General features: G+C 43.9%; 1 protein-coding gene across 1 annotated transcript in view; it reads right to left on the bottom strand.

Moving 5' to 3' along the window:
- Positions 1-376: 376 nt before the first annotated feature.
- slc9a2 (solute carrier family 9 member 2) overlaps positions 377-17,494 on the bottom strand; it is a 41,189-nt gene continuing 24,071 nt past the window's right edge. The window contains exons 7-13 of the mRNA XM_061724620.1: positions 15,721-15,810; positions 15,565-15,635; positions 10,994-11,161; positions 10,813-10,909; positions 4,795-4,908; positions 3,660-3,753; positions 377-818 (exon numbers count right to left, since the gene is read on the bottom strand). Coding sequence (XP_061580604.1) covers positions 460-818; positions 3,660-3,753; positions 4,795-4,908; positions 10,813-10,909; positions 10,994-11,161; positions 15,565-15,635; positions 15,721-15,810 — 993 coding nt within the window. The 3' untranslated portion in view covers positions 377-459. The remainder of the gene's footprint in view (positions 819-3,659; positions 3,754-4,794; positions 4,909-10,812; positions 10,910-10,993; positions 11,162-15,564; positions 15,636-15,720; positions 15,811-17,494) is intronic.

The following is a 17,494-nucleotide window of genomic DNA, read 5'->3' as shown; positions in this document are numbered from 1 at the left end:
CTATTTGTCTTATTTTTGTGAGGGGGGATATATATTGTTTTCTGGCACTACCTTGTTCTCTATAGCTGATATAACATGGATTACTCCTATGTGGGATCAATAAAGTTCTTATTTTTGCCATCTGAGAAAATTAAATATATTATATTTGGTGCCTAACTGTTTCCCAAGTATATTAGTGCGTGTGTGAATGAATAAATGAGACGTAAAACGCACATTTCTTTGTAGAAAGGCGCTTTATGAAAATTAGTCAATTTACTTGTATTAGTTTACAGCGCAGTCTTGAACATCCAATATGGCGGCGACGTTGGCGTATCGCAGCAGCGGGAAAAACCACTCGATGCGGCGTCTACGACGTGTATATATGTCTATGGTTCCCGCTCTCGGGAGTTCCCGCTCTCAGAGTTCGGTGACCTGAGTCAAAGGTCGTGGCAGTCCAGCTGCCGTCAGACCCGGGGACTCCTACTTCTTCAGGTTCCACTGGGGCCGTCTGAGCAGGGGGTTGCGTAGCGGGTCGTCCGTGGGTGGAGCAGAGGACGGCGGCTGATGCCGATCCTCGTCCTCATGTCGTCCATCTCTCCCCTCGTCGTCGTCGACGTAGCGACGCGGCGCCGGCACTCGGGAGTCGCTGTAGGACGAGTCGGTCCGGGGAAGGCCGCGGCCCCTGGCGGGCCCCGTGAAGACGTCCCCGGAGGCGGCCGCTTCCCTCAGGGTTCCCAGCCGCCGCAGGGGCGTCATGGCCGTGGAGGAGGAGCGGCGCGGCGCGCCGAAGCGGGAGCGTCGGGGAGGAAACGCCGTCTCCGACATGGTTTCCAGGTCGTCTGCAACACCAGGAGGTGAAATGAGTGTATTTTCTGGACTATAAGCCGCTACTTTTTTCATAGGTTTTCTTTTTTTTTCTTTTTTTTCTTTTCTTTTTTTTATTTTATAGGTTTTGAACCGTGCGGCTTATACAAAGGTGCAGCTATTCTGTGGATTTTTCTTCCACCGCTCGGGGCGCTCTTACCGGAATTAGAATCAAAACTAAGACAAAATAAATGCCAAGAAGAATACGCTACTTCTTCTTAAGCAGATAGAAGTAGGTAGAAGCAGATTTCAAACAGATAAATAGATAAATAAATACTGGTTATTTTCTCTTGGTTCTGTCCCGTTTTAATCAGCAAAGTTGCTGCCGTGTTAAAAGGATCTATTTAGGTACAAACATGTACATCATTTACAGTTCAAAATGGTTCTGTAAATATCTGCGGCTTGCATATCTTTTTTTCTAACTAGAGCGGATGCGGCTTATATGCAGGTGCGACTTATAGTCCAGAAAATACGGTAGTGTTGTTTCTGTCAGCCTGTTTCAGTTTTAGTTTTAGGGAGCTTTCAGACCTGTGGCCCGTTTGTTTTGTTCCGATTCAGGGGCTAAATCGATACAGTTGTTTCGTTTTTTTCGTTAGTGCCGTTTGTGTTCACAAGGCAACCGTCTGTAGCGGTTCAAAGCTACGGTGGCCGACACCCGCCATTGCTGAAAATAAAAGTAACGTTGCAAACAGAAACAAACGCCGCTGCAAATTAAAGAAACGCTGCAAATAAAAATAAACGCAGCTGCAAATAAAATAAACGCTTTGCAAATAAAATGAACACTGCAAATAAAAACAAACACCGCTGCAAATAAAAGAAACGCTGCAAATATAAAGAAACCCGCTGCAAATAAAAAGAAACGCAGCTGCAAATAAAAGAAATGCTGCAAATAAAAAGAAACGCTGCTGCAAATAAAATAAACGCTTTGCAAATAAAATGAACGCTGCAAATATAAAGAAACCTGCTGCAAATAAAATAAATGCCGCTGCAAATTAAAAAAAAAAACGACGCAAATAAAAAAGCCACAACGGAAGTTTTTGCTGATGCACCGGTGTTTTTATGTGAGAGGAGAAGAAGAAGACGAAGAGGACGAAAGTGAAAAGGAAGAAATAAGAAAAGCGAGGAATAAGAAGAACAACGAATAAGTGAAAAGGTTAGTGTTCAACGTCGCTACGGCAAAAATAGTCGGCAAAAATAGTCCCCGGTAATTCACTTCCGTTGTGGCTTTTTTATTTGCGTCGTTTTTTTATTTGCAGCGGGGTTTCTTTATATTTTCAGCGTTTCTTTTATTTGCAGCAGCGTTTCTGTTTGTTTGCAGAGTTTATTTTATTTGCTAAGCGTTTATTTTATTTGCAGCTGCGTTTGTTTCTGTTTGCAGCGTTACTTTTATTTTCAGCAATGGCGGGTCTCGGCCAACGTACAAAGCTGTTAACAAATGCCATGAGAACCAACTGTTCTCTCATTGGTCAGAAATGAACGTGGAAGGAGTTTCCTCTTCCGTACCCCGGGAAAAACAACAACTATGGAGCAAGGGAGTGTGGCTAGTTTGTTTCTGTGTGGATTATGTTCTCACGGCAAACCCCCGCTCCAGGTCTGGAATGGAATTGAGCCGAGAACCTAGCTCTAACCTTCAAAAATGTTTGACTTTTTTTTTCTTTTTTTTCCTTTCTTTTTCCTTTTTTTACTCTTATTTTCTTCCTTTTTCCTTTCCTTTTTAATCTTGACATTTCAACTTTTTTCTCAAAACACATGCAGCATGTGTTGCCTTCATTCTAAGGCTTATACAAGACTTTTCATTTTTTGCGGCTCCAGACATTTTTGTTTTTTTGGTCCAATATGGCTCTTTCAACATTTTCGGTTGCCGACCCTTGACATCAAAAACGATCCGATTTTTAGGGGGAAACGCTTCCTGTTTCGGTCTGAACAACTGCTCCAAATGGGACAGGTGTGAAAGCACCCTTAGACTAGTCTTTGGGTCAAGCTATCATTTTAATTTTTATTAGTTTTAGTCACGTCCATTCTCCTTTTAGTCGTGTCAAGTTTCAGTCGACTAAAAGTCTGAGCATTTTAGTCTTATTTTAGTCAGAATTGTCCAGGAACATTTGAGTCTAGTTTTAGTCAAAGATTGTATTTAGCCAAACCCATGTTACAATTCAAATAAGTTATCTTATTATTATATTATTGTTACCTTATAGACTCAAGAATACATTCATTCCAGATACAGAAGATGCTCTAATTTACAGAAGAGTATTCGGGCCAGGCAGGAGAAAAATAAAAATAATATTTTAGAGGACGAAGATTTTTTTTTTATTATGCACTTCGAGAAAAAAGTCGAAATGTTGAGAAAAAAGTCGAAATGTCACGAATAATTTTGAAGTACAATTTCGAGAAAAAAGTCGAAATGTTGAGAAAAAAATTGAAATGTTGAGAAAAAAGGCCAAATTTTGATTTTATTCTTGAAATTGTATTTCAACATTAATCTCAAATCTTCCCCTCTCAAATATTTTTTCTCCTGCATGACCCTAATACTCTTCCGTACTAATTTGAGTTTACAACATATTTATTTTTCAGAGTTTTTATTTTGCAATCTACATTTTAGTCTCATTTTTATTCCTCTAAGATATTGCATTATATATTTAATTATCGTTATCGTCACATGACCAGCATTTTTGTTGCGTCTGGTTTTCCTCAGGTGATAAAGGTTCGTTGACAACGATATTTAGTCATAATTTTCGTCGACGAAAGCAACTTTAGGTGAAATGAGCTCCAGCATCGTTATATTTGATACAACATGCAGGTGGTTTCTGGAAGCTCACCTTCGTAGTTCAGCCTTGACGGAGGAAACTTGGACTCCACGTTCTTTCCACCGGGGAGGGAGAAGTATTTCTGGGACTTGGGAACCATCTGAGACTAAAGAAGCAAAGCAGAGACACAATCAACCTGCCTCTCGGTGGATTCACCTGCTAACGGGGTACACTGGGGGTTGAGGGCTCTGCACGCATCTGCACGCATCTGCACGCATCTGCACGCATCTGCACGCATCTGCACGCATCTGCACGCATCTGCACGCATCTGCAGGCATCTAAAACCTGTAGGAGAACCCAAGACTGAGGCAAAATCATAACATTTGCTCATTAACTTGAGAAATATCATAATTTATAACATCTTTGAGCAGTAAAAGTATGTCAAATTAACAGTAATAGTTCATGTTTATATGGTATATAGGCAGCACTCGAGATGAGGGGGGATGAGGGGGGATGGCATCCCCCCCTGAAATAAAAATGGTCCAAATCATCCCCCCTGTAAAACCTTTCCATCCTTATGTCATTTCATCAATGAATGTGGTTTTACTGCTATTTCAACATTTAGAGTCATCACCAGAAAAATAACACCAGAAAAATAACTTATTTGACAATTTTCACCTGTTTCAAGTAAATTTTCACTTGAAATAAGTAGAAAAATCTGCCAGTGGGACAAGATTTATCTTTTCATTACAAGCCAAAAAATCTTGTTCCACTGGCAGATTTTTCTACTTATTTCAAGTGAAAATCTACTTGAAACAGGTGAAAATTGTTGTTTTTTCCAGTGATGAGTCTTGTTTTAAGTGTAATGAGATTTTTTTACTAAAATGAGACATTTTAACTAGAAATAAGACAAATATTCTTGTTAAGATTGTGAGTTTTTGCAGTGATCCATGTTACTTATCCTGTGAAGGACAGAGTCATATTGATAAGTTCAGAAAAGTGTTTTTTATTGTTGTGTTTTGATGTATTTGATGTAATTCCAGTGGATATTTAAAGCTTACAGAAGGCTGCATTTAACTGCTGCTATGTCATTCCTGCAGTATTTCTGCAGGTGTTTTGGTCACTGCTATTATTTGTAATATATTATATTATTTGTAATGTTAAGGGGTTTTTCCGTCTCCTACATGAATCCGGACGCCTCTCTTACCGACTGAAAGCTGCCGGGTCTCAGGCTCCGGCGGATGCTGGCGTGTCGTCTGATCAGAATCTCCTTGGACTGGCTGTCGTTGGGCAGCGTGTGCTTCCCCGTGTACGCCACCGTCTAAACCCAGAAGAAAAACACAAACATCACAGCAACTTTGTCATTCGGTGACACTTCCTGCTCAGCATTTCAGCCTTTCACCCTAAAACCAAACAGAAACTGAATAAAATCACTACAGATGACATGAGATATTTAAAGTTCCCAAAAACAGTTGGGACAGTAAAGTGATGTCCCTGAGCACTGAAGCTCCTCGCTCTTTATACACTAAAATTACGGAGCCAAATCAAGGCCAAAAGTTTTGCTAATTTGAAAATAATATTGTAATTGAAAAACTAAGATTTGAACCTGAAAATTCAGGTTTTGATCATGAACTTATTTTTTTTACAGTTTCAATTCTTTTCTTTTTCCGTTTCAGATCTTTTTTTTCAGTTTCACATCTTTTTTTTCAGTTTCACATCTTTTTTTTCAGTTTCACATCTTTTTTTCAGTTTCAGATCTTTTCATTTCAGTTTCACATCTTTTTTTTCAGTTTCACATCTTTTTATTTCAGTTTCAGACTTTTGGCTCTGGTCTGGCATAGGGGGCGTGGCATCAACTGAGAGGGGCGTGGCATCTTGAGTGACAGCATAACAGAGAAGGCGGGGGACGTTCCTCAGTCATGTTGCCTTCAGGAAACGTAGGTTGCAGAAGTTATCAGTAGAAGTTGAATGATGACATTTCCCTGAAACTGAAAAAAAGATGTGAAACTGAAAAAAAAGATGTGAAACTGAAAAAAAAGATGTGAAACTGAAAAAAAGATCTGAAAATTAAAAAAAGATCTGATACTGAAAAAAAAAATTTAAACTGTAAAAACATAAGTTCATGATCAAAACTTGAATTTTCAGGTTCAAATCTTAGTTTTTCAATTAAAATTTTATTTTCAAATTAGCAAAACTTTTGGCCTTGATTTGGCTCCATACATTCCGTCTGCAAAGAAAGAAGTAAAAGTAAGGAAAGCTGGTTTGTTCTTGTACTTTTATCTTCCATCTCACACCACCTCGTTCTGAATTTTTACCCTGACAACAACCTTAACCCTATTATCCTCCCTCAGAAATGACAAAGGCTCAGAACAAATAAAGAGCTAAAAGGTTTCAGGAAGAGGCGACATTCTTCCGAGCTCGGATTACTCCACCAAAACCGGCCACACCTGTCGGATAAACAAAGCTAAGTTTGGACAAGACAGACGGCAGAGTCGCCCCGTCGTCCTGCAGGACAGAGGTGTCAAAAGTATTCACATTCATTACTCAGGTAGAAGTATAGATACTAGAGTTTAAAAATACTCCTGTAGAAGTTGAAGTATCAACTCAAGTTTTTTACTCAAGTAAAAGTATAAAAGTACTGGTTTCAAAACTACTTAAAGTATAAAAGTAAAAGTAATGTAAGGGGGAAAAAAGCCATTAAGGACAAAAGCCATTGAAAATGAATGTATCTTAGTATAATGTAAATATATTAAAGAAGCATATATGTGTACTATTGAGCATTAACATGTGTTTCAGAGAGCAGGAGATATGATGACTAGTTGTCTATAAGTATTGTAATGGTGCAAAAAGTCAAACTTCAGAGGCATGTTATCATTTATCCTAACCTTTATCGGAATGTACATCCAAGTTTAGTTGCAGGAATCTGAGGGAACGGATGTAAGAACAAAACTGGACAAGAACATCTGAAACAACCACAACCAAATTCACTCTATCCGGATGGAGCAATTTAACTGGATAGTTTTTTTTTTAAAGGCCAAAATGAAATAGATCAGGGGTCGGCAACCCAAAATGTTGAAAGATCCATATTGGACCAAAAACACAAAAAAACAAATATGTCTGGAGCCGCAAAAAATGAAAAGTCTTGTATCAGCCTTAGAATGAAGACAACACATGCTGCATGTTTCTATATTAGTTATAACTGGGGGAAGATTTTTTTTTCATTATGCACATCGAGAAAAAAGTCAAAATGTCGAGAAAAAAGTCGAAATGTCGAGAAAAAAGTCGAAATGTCGAGATCTGACAGGTTCCAGTTTGTTCATGTACATGAGGTTTCTTCAGAACAGTCAAGGGTCTGTTATGGTGTTCCGCAGGGTTCAGTGCTAGGGCCAATCTTGTTCAGTTTATACATGCAGCCGTTGGGAAGTATAATCCAGAATCACGGCATACACTTTCATTGTTATGCTGATGATACGCAGCTCTATTTGTCTATGAAGCCGGATGAAATAGAACCGTTAGTTAAACTTCAGGCATGTCTTAGGGACATCAAGGACTGGATGTCCAGAAATTTCCTGCTTCTAAATTCAGATAAAACAGAGGTTATCATTCTTGGTCCAGAGCATTTTAGGAAGGGATTAGATGGTGTTGCGATGGCTTCCAGTGCAACTGTGAGAAACCTTGGTGTGTTTTTCGATCAGGATTTGTCGTTTAAACCATATGTCAATCAGGTTTGTAAAATAGCCTTTTTCCATCTCCGTAATATTGCAAAGATTAGGAAAATCCTCTCGCAGAGTGATGCAGAAAAACTAGTTCATGCGTTTGTATCTTCTAGACTAGATTACTGTAATGCGTTGTTAGCAGGATGTCCAAGTAATTTGCTGAATAGGCTCCAGCTGATCCAGAATGCAGCAGCACGAGTGCTGACAGGAATCAGCAGGAGAGACCACGTCTCTCCAGTGTTAGCGTCGCTCCACTGGCTACCTGTAAAATTCAGAATCCAATTTAAAATTTTATTACTCGCATATAAAGCCCAAAACGGCTTAGCTCCGCAGTATTTGCAAGACCTGATAGTGCCTTAAGTTCCTGGCAGAGCTCTCCGCTCTCAGAGTGCAGGTTTACTCGTAGTTCCTAGAGTATCTAAATGTAGATTTGGAGGGCGGGCGTTCTGCTATCAGGCACCATTACTTTGGAACCAACTTCCAATCTGGGTTAAGGAGGCTGACACCACCTCCACCTTTAAAACTAAACTTAAAACATTTCTGTTTAGTAAAGCCTATAGTTAGTGTTTAGTAAACCTCTAGCTGGTGTTGGTAAATCTCTAGGTAGTGTAAACTTTAGTGTGTCAGAGTCGCTCCTGTAGTTTCTTGTGCTGGCCCCCCCTTCTCCTCCCTTTTCTCTCTTTTGTCCATGTTGCAGCATCCTTTGCCGGACACCGGAACCTGCAGGTGGTCGTGGGTGGCTTGTAGCTTGCATTACGGAGCACAAGTCTTTCCCTGACCCTGCACCCCAACCTGGGACTTGATGATTGGGCCGGAGCTTCGGGAGCTGCGTGCTGGCCTGCGGTCCCCACCCCTGGTCATCCCGTTGCTGGCCCCCCTTCTCCTCCCTTTTCTCTCTCTGCAGGTGGCCGTGGGTGGCTTGTAGCTTGCATTACGGAGCACAAGTCTTTCCCTGACCCTGCACCCCAACCTGGGACTTGCTGATTGGGCCGGAGCTTCGGGAGCTGCGTGCTGGCCTGCGGTCCCCACCCCTGGTCATCCCGTTGCTGCTTCCACCTGCCTGCTGTGCTGTTGCCGTCCCTGACCCACCAGTCTGGCCCTCGGCAGGAGGGTCCCCCCTGATGAGCCTGGTCCTGCTCAAGGTTTCTTTCCTCCTAAAGGGGAGTTTTTCTTGCCACTGTTTGGCTTAAGGTTTTTCTCCCACTAGGGGAGTTTTTACCTGCCATTGTTTATGTAATAACTGCTCGGGGGTCATGTTCTGGGTATGGGTCTCTGGAAAGCGTCTAGAGACAACTCTGTTGTATTAGACGCTATATAAATAAAATTGAATTGAATTGAGATTAATGTTGAAGTAAAATCTCGAGAAAAAAGTCGAGAAAAAAGTCGAAATGTCGAGAAAAAAGTCGAAATGTCGAGATTAAAAAGGAAAGGTGAAAGGGAGAAAAAAAGGGAAAAAAAAGAAGAAAAAGAAAAAAGAAGAAAAAAAAAGGTCAAACATTTTTGAAAAAGCTCCAGGAGCCACTAGGGCGGCGCTAAAGAGCCGCATGCGGCTCTAGAGCCGCGGGTTTTTAAAATGTAAGGAGTAAAAAGTACAGATAATTGCGTGAAAATGTAAGGAGTAAAAGTAAAAAGTCGTCTTAAAAATAATTACTCCAGTGAAGTATAGATAACCAACATTTCTACTTAAGTAAGGTAACGAAGTATTTGTACTTTGTTACTTGACACCTCTGCTGCAGGATCACTCTGGAAAGGCCACAAACAAACAAAACTGTGTCACTTCAGGCCCCGGCTCTGGTGTAATTGGATCTTTAATTTGAAATAATATCAAAGACCAAACTTAAGGCTTAATGTTGTCTGATATGACAACCCTGAAGTCCTACAAATGTAATCAAGTTGCAGCAGTTTGTCTGATCATTTGCTCACATTTAGAAAAAGCAGCATTTAAATTCAGGGGGCTGTTAGGATGATTGGATAAACCGCCGGCCTACGCACACAAGCAGATTTGTTTAAACATCAAAGCGTCTTTTAAAGAGTGAAGTAATGACACAAGTGGAAAAGTACTGGTCCACTTCTCCTCCGTGATAAACCAAGGGAAGGAAGAATATGTTGCTAGTTGGAGACATTTGTAGAAGATGTTATTAGTCTGGAGTAAAAGGCAAACTGCAGTTCAGAAGCAGGATGTTTTTGAACCATTTATGCAAAACAACGGTTTCAATTTCACACATTTGCCTTCACCATCATACGTTTGAACAATGACCTTTGTGAACTGTTTCTGCACTGTATCTTAAGACCAACTTACAATGGCAGTGTCGTCAATTCAGTGGAAGCTAAGGTATGTCAAGGTTACGAGTCACAGAACTTAACTAGAGTATCAATCAACACGTCCAGCAAATCACATCACAGAAGTTTATGTAGCTGATCTGTGTGGTCAAGACAATTGGAACTTTTTCAAATGCAGTCTCGCTCACTGCAAAAACTCAAAATCTTACCAGGAATATTTGTCTTATTTCTAGTTAAAATGTCTCATTTTTAGTCAAAAAATCTCATTACACTTAAAACAAGAGTCATTACCAGAAAAATAGCTTGTTATTTGACAATTTTCACCTGTTTCAAGTACATTTTCACTTGAAATAAGTAGAAAAATCTGCCAGTGGGACAAGATTTATCTTCTCATTACAAGCAAAAAAATCTTGTTCCACTGGCAGATTTTTCTACTTATTTTAAGTGAAAATTTACTTGAAACAGGTGAAAATGGTTGTTTTTGAGTCTTGTCTTAAATGTAATGAGATTAAAAAAAAAAAAAAATGAGACTAAAAATGAGACATTAAATAAGACAAATATTCTTGTTAAGATTTTGAGTAAACTTCATTTAATCTGATGGGAAAACGACTTTGGCAGTTCTGCAGTGACCGACGACTCTGAGGAGAGCTATGTATTATTATTATATTATATTATATTATTAGCTATGAGAGCCAAATCTCACGAGAGTGTGTTGCTCAGACAGAGACAGGTCTCAAACAAAGTTCATTTTCTCCTAATCTGTCGGTCTGAAAATTGCCATTTTGGTGTCAGAATGTTCAGAAGGTTTGTGGCTTTTGAAAAATGGGTCCCATATTTACTTAGGTTACTACGGGGCGAAGGAATTGGTAATAATCTGTGCTCAGGTTCACTTTTCCCATAGGACTCAATAGACTCAGGAGCTGCTGTTATTCTCCTAAAGGGGCGTGGCAGTCACGTGACACAGATACAGGAAACACAACCGTAGTGGGGGGTAGAGTTTATAGAACGTCTCTGCCGTTTCCCAGAAACTAGTTTCTCAAGAACCGTTTCCCAGGAACTGTTTCCAAGGGCCATTGAGTACGTAACCCACATCAGGAACCGTTTCCCAGGAACTAGTTCCCAGGAACCGTTTCCGAGGGCCACTCCGAGTACGTAACCCACGCAAGGAACAGTTTCCCAGGAACCGTTTCACTCTGACTACGTAACGGTAAAGGTTCCCAGTTCCTCACCCGCTGCCTGATCTTGTACATGTTCTTGGAGAGGACGTTGTGCATGTTCCTCAGATCTGCAGCCAGGAAGGTCTTTTTCGGTTTCTTCTTTTCCTCCCTGAACAAACAAACACAGGTTTATGTTTTTCCGTTCTGACCCGAGCAGCGAGGGCGGGGTGCGAGTGCGATCCCGGCGTCGTACCGCAGCGAGACGACGGACGGCGCGGCGCTGATGTCTCCGGACACCGAGTCCAGGATCTCCATGGCGTTCTGCAGCTCCAGCTTCTTGTACAGAGCCACGATGCTGGACTCCTGCCTGGTGTCCCGCAGCAGGATCCGCCGCAGGATCCGGTTGTTGAACTTCATGAACCTGAAAGTGGAGAAAGTATAAACATACAGAGACACGGCAGGCGTGACGTCGCGCTCAGAGCTTCGGATGATGATGCAGATTCTAAATAATGGAGCCTTTTTATTTCATTTTAATTATCTGATTCCCTGCAGGCCTTTTGCACGTCCTGCCTGAGACCCCAATGAAGGATCAGCAGCAGCAGCCCGAGTGCTGACAGGAATCAGCAGGAGAGACCATGTCTCTCCAGTGTTAGCGTCGCTCCATTGGCTACCCGTAAAATTCAGAATCCAATTTAAAATGTTATTACTTGCGTATAAAGCCCAAAACGGCTTAGCTCTGCATTATTTGCAAGACCTGATAGTGCCTTATGTTCCTGGCAGAGCTCTCCGCTCTCAGAGTGCAGGTTTACTCGTAGTTCCTGGAGTATCTAAATGTAGATTTGGAGGGCGGGCGTTCTGCTATCAGGCACCATTACTATGGAACCAACTTTCAATCTGGGTTAAGGAGGCTGACACCACCTCCACCTTTAAAACTAAACTTAAAACCTTTCTGTTTAGTAAAGCCTATAGTAAGTGTTTAGTAAACCTCTAGCTGCTGTTGGTAAATCTCTAGGTAGTGTAAACTCTAGTGTGTTAGAGTCGCTCCTGTAGTTTCTTGTGCTGGACCCCCTTTTCTTCTCTTTTTTCTCTTTTGTACATGGTGCAGCATCCTCTACCGGTGGCGAAGAGCATCTCTGAATGCAAAACACCGGAACCTGCAGCGTGGGAGTGAGGGGGGCAGGGTAACGGCCCGGTCAGGCGGGGGAGAAGGTTCGTCCCTCAAGACTCCTCTCCTTGGCCCTGCCCCTTCTCAACCTTTCCCCGACCCTGCACCCCAACCTGGGACTTGATGATTGGGCCGGAGCTTCGGGAGCTGCGTGCTGGCCTGCGGTCCCCACCCCCGGTCATCCCGCTGCTGCTTCCACCTGCCTGCTGTGCTGTTGCCGTCCCCGACCCCCAGTCTGGCCCTCGGCAGGAGGGTCCCCCCTTATGAGCCTGGTCAAGGTTTCTTCCCTCCTAAAGGGGAGTTTTTCTTGCCACTGTTTGGCTTAAGGTTTTTCTCCCACTATGGGAGTTTTTACCTGCCATTGTTTATGTAATAATTGCTTGGGTGTTTATGTTCTGGGTCTCTGGAAAGCGTCTAGACAACTTTTGTTGTATTAGACGCTATGAATAAAATTGAATTGAATCAGCGGTTGATGTGATTGTTTCCTGTTTCCAAAGAAAAGCTGCCTCCAGCTTCCTGGTGGCTCTGAACTGGTGTGTTCGGTTGTTTCTAACTGGTTGGTTTTTATTCTGAAGCTGAACGTTGGAGACTTGGTGAACCTGTTCAGCTGGATCGGAGAGTGTCAACAAAACCAGGGCAGAGGGAAGAGGAATAAACGGACACACACACTCTCACACACACACACAACACGCCGTAACCTTTAAAGTGTGAAAAGGAAAATTGATCACTACAGAGATTTAAGGGAATAAAATTGCTGAAGCTCTGATCAGCCGTCAACGCCCTCACACACAAACACAACCTTAAAGGAGGAAGGTAAACCGGTAAACTAGTAAACTGGTAAACTAGTAAACTAAAACCAGCATCTCTTCTCCAGTCCCTCTGCAGCTCTCGTCTCTGGTGTAACTTGACACGTGTAAAGAGACGATGGAAACATGTTCCAGGTACCAACGAGAGCCAGTAGCTGCTTTCCCACTTTCAGTGCTTAAGAGAGCCAACCCATGCCGACCCAGGCCATCCCAGCTCAATCCAGACCAACTCCGCACATCCCAGACCAACAGAGGCCAACCCAGAACCATCCTGGCCTCTGATTTCTGGCCCGACTTTGCTGAGGTTCAAACTGGGCTGAAAGGGTTTAGAGGTTTTGCACCCATTTGTTTTACGGCTCTTTATAACCATATCAGGTGCCTTTAATTTCTCCACAGATCTCAGATGTTCTCCAACCACCTCCTCCGTCGTCGTCTCCCAGGGGGGAGAGGTTTGCTCCATTTCCCCACATTTAGGGACCAGATCAGTGATCCCGACGCAGCCGTCGCTGCTTCCTCACGTTACGCATCTAATTTTGTGTTCATTTAGAAGCTCTGTTAAAACAACACAGCGTTATTTATGCTTGTGACTCTGTAAACGTTATTTGCAGAAGAACAGCTCGTTTGCTGGGCCTTCAGCCGCCTCCAACAGCCTCCAACGGCCTCCAATGTCCTCCAGCGGCCTCCAACGACCTCCAGCATCCTCCAGCGGCCTCCAGCGGCCTCCAGCGGCCTCCAGCGGCCTCCAGCGGCCTCCAGCGGCCTCCAGCGGCCTCCAGCGGCCTCCAGCGGCCTCCAGCGGCCTCCAGCATCCTCCAGCGGCCTCCAGCGGCCTCCAGCGGCCTCCAGCGGCCTCCAGCAACCTCCAGCAACCTCCAGCGGCCTCCAGCGGCCTCCAGCGGCCTCCAACATTCTCCAGCCGCCTCCAGCGGCCTCCAGCGGCCTCCAAAAGCCTCCAACGGCCTCCAATGGCCTCCAATGGCCTCCAACATTCTCCAGCCGCCTCCAACGGCCTCCAGCGGCCTCCAGCGGCCTCCAGCATCCTCCAGCATCCTCCAGCGGCCTCCAGCATCCTCCAGCATCCTCCAACGGCCTCCAGCATCCTCCAACGGCCTCCAACAGCCTCCAGCATCCTCCAGCGGCCTCCAACGGCCTCCAACGGCCTCCAACGGCCTCCAACGGCCTCCAACGGCCTCCAGCATCCTCCAACGGCCTCCAGCATCCTCCAACATCCTCCAACATCCTCCAACGGCCTCCAACGGCCTCCAGCATCCTCCAACATCCTCCAGCATCCTCCAACGGCCTCCAGCATCCTCCAACGGCCTCCAGCATCCTCCAACATCCTCCAACATCCTCCAGCATCCTCCAACGGCCTCCAGCATCCTCCAACATCCTCCAACGGCCTCCAACGGCTTCCAGCATCCTCCAACGGCCTCCAGCATCCTCCAACAGCCTCCAGCATCCTCCAACGGCCTCCAGCATCCTCCAACGGCCTCCAGCATCCTCCAACAGCCTCCAGCATCCTCCAACAGCCTCCAGCATCCTCCAACAGCCTCCAGCAGCCTCCAACAGCCTCCAGCAGCCTCCAACAGCCTCCAGCATCCTCCAACGGCCTCCAGCATCCTCCAACGGCCTCCAGCATCCTCCAACGGCCTCCAGCATCCTCCAACGGCCTCCAGCATCCTCCAACAGCCTCCAGCATCCTCCAACAGCCTCCAGCATCCTCCAACAGCCTCCAGCATCCTCCAACAGCCTCCAGCATCCTCCAACTTCCTCCAGCGGCCTCCAGCGGCCTCCAGCGGCCTCCAGCGGCCTCCAGCGGCCTCCAGCATCCTCCAGCGGCCTCCAACGGCCTCCAACGGCCTCCAACGGCCTCCAACGGCCTCCAACGGCCTCCAGCATCCTCCAACGGCCTCCAGCATCCTCCAACATCCTCCAACATCCTCCAACGGCCTCCAACGGCCTCCAGCATCCTCCAACATCCTCCAGCATCCTCCAACGGCCTCCAGCATCCTCCAACGGCCTCCAGCATCCTCCAACATCCTCCAACATCCTCCAGCATCCTCCAACGGCCTCCAGCATCCTCCAACATCCTCCAACGGCCTCCAACGGCTTCCAGCATCCTCCAACGGCCTCCAGCATCCTCCAACAGCCTCCAGCATCCTCCAACGGCCTCCAGCATCCTCCAACGGCCTCCAGCATCCTCCAACAGCCTCCAGCATCCTCCAACAGCCTCCAGCATCCTCCAACAGCCTCCAGCAGCCTCCAACAGCCTCCAGCAGCCTCCAACAGCCTCCAGCATCCTCCAACGGCCTCCAGCATCCTCCAACGGCCTCCAGCATCCTCCAACGGCCTCCAGCATCCTCCAACGGCCTCCAGCATCCTCCAACAGCCTCCAGCATCCTCCAACAGCCTCCAGCATCCTCCAACAGCCTCCAGCATCCTCCAACAGCCTCCAGCATCCTCCAACTTCCTCCAGCGGCCTCCAGCGGCCTCCAGCGGCCTCCAGCGGCCTCCAGCGGCCTCCAGCGGCCTCCAGCGGCCTCCAGCGGCCACGAATGAGGTTCAGTACGAGACTCGGTCGAGTTTATTCACTCAAAAGAGATGTTTTTCCGTCATTTGAAGCCCACAAACTTCAGGCCAGGGGTATTTAGCCTGTTTAAGCCTCAACCCGACTCGACTTAACGGTGGGAAAACAATCATAAAACAACCCTCCAACCAAATTAACTACTTTGTAATTAAAATTTCAACCCTGGAATTTTACTTTTGTTTAAATTTCAATTAAATCCACTAGAGCCACACAACACGGTCATATAACTCTTTGGGAGCAGGATGAGGAGATGAGAGAAGACTTACTTGTCCTTCCAGTAGAAGTGGCTCCACTGTCCACAGAGGTCCTCGATACCCGCCATGGTGTGCTCCATGAGCTGAGGGCAGAGGGGAGTCGTTAGGACGCTCATCTTCGCAGGAACGTACCGTTCACCTCACGCGCAGCCGTCGGCGTCGTCGTACCCTGCTATGAATCTCCACGCTGATGGTGCCGAACTTGCGGGTCGTTCTGCGCACGTTGATGAACTCGATCAGAGGCCGGATGCTGATGCCCTGCAGCGAGAGGACCAGAAATGTTCACGGACACTGAGAAGAACCGGCGACTACTCGGACACAGGTTGAGGGGGACAAAGAAAATCTTTTCACTTCAATATATCAACATTCAGAGATTATCAGCAGCTCAGCGACGTCAATCGATCATTAATATCTCTTCATACAGTGGAAAGTGTTGAACGGAAAGTGCCGCAGTTTTCGTGAATAACAGCAGGTTTTGCTGTTAAAGGAGTGTAGCACCCTATAATGTAATAATTTCCTGAAAATGTAATTAAATTTGCACTTAACTCAGTCGAAAATGTAATAAAACCCAATAATGTAATAACTTCCCCAAAAATAATGTAATAAAATATCCTGACGGATATTGTAATAACATTTTTACCGATAATGTAATACCTTATTACATTATTGGGAATTTATTACATTTTCAGGTGGGTCTTTTTCTGCAATTTAACCCAGTAGTCATTCTGGCGTTTCAAATCCAGCGTATATAACATTCTTAGATACTTAAAACACAAATGTAGAACTCTGGACTGAAAATGAACATATATATTACATTATTTGTCAAGTATTACATTATCAGTTTTGGAAAAAAAAAAAAAAAAAAAGACCCACCTGAAAATGTAATAAATTCCCAATAATGTAATAAGCTATTGCATTATCGGTAAAAATGTTATTACAATATCAGTCAGGATATTTTATTACATTATTGGATTTTCTTACATTTTCGATTGAGTTAAGTGCAAATTTTATTACATTTTCAGGCGTTATTACATTTTCCGGAAATTATTACATTATAGGGTGCTACAAGGAGGTTCTAATAAAATTAAATAAATTCTGCAAGAACATCTAATCGATTATTTAGATTACGCTTTTTTTGCGAAACACGGCAGCAAATTATTCCCGGAAAGCAACTGGCCGAAAACATTTTCCAATCCACACTTACAGATAAGACAAGCTGAGAACCAGCAATTAAATCCAATTAAATAAAGAAGAACAAAAGCTGTAAAAAAAAATTTTTTTTACTTAACTAACTCAACTTAAAACAAAGCAACACTTTCATAAAAGTTGTTTCCAGATGTGAATGTTTCTGCTTGGAGCTTCTAAAACAACCTGCGACTTTTCATCTTCATTGTAGCGTTTCCCTTTGGCCATGAAAAAAAAAACAAACATAAATAAATGATATTTCTGAATTCATTTTTAGTCATATCATTAGTTTATTTTGTTGGGCAGTTATCTTGGAGTTTGAATTGATGCCATCTAATTTTAAAAGAGCTATTTTTAAAATGTATATCTCTATATTTATTGTTAAAGTTGCTAAGCTGCAGCTACATTTTTTATTTATATTAAAGTGGGGTAGTTTTTGTTTTACTTTTACACAAATATGGACTGAAATAGGCCTACAGTTCACAGTTTAATTTATCTCAAAGTACGCCTACAAATGCACACTGCACTTCCGTTGTTATATTTAGCGGTTGTAACAGATAAAATAAATAAAAGATGAAAACTTTCTTGCGGTTCCCGACAATTTTATTTTTTGTAGAATTGGGGGCAAAATGGCTCTTTTGATAATAAAGGTTGCAGACCTCTGTTCTAAAAGAACCAAAGAAATAAATAAATCACACGCTCTTTAGTGACGTGTGAATGGATAACGCTGCCTGTCAATCAAGCAGCCAAAGTTGAT

This window comes from Cololabis saira, chromosome 6 (genome assembly GCF_033807715.1).
Source record: "Cololabis saira isolate AMF1-May2022 chromosome 6, fColSai1.1, whole genome shotgun sequence".
NCBI lineage: Eukaryota > Metazoa > Chordata > Actinopteri > Beloniformes > Belonidae > Cololabis > Cololabis saira.
Note: the sequence above shows the minus strand (reverse complement) of the source record. Positions and strands in the feature narration are given on the sequence as shown.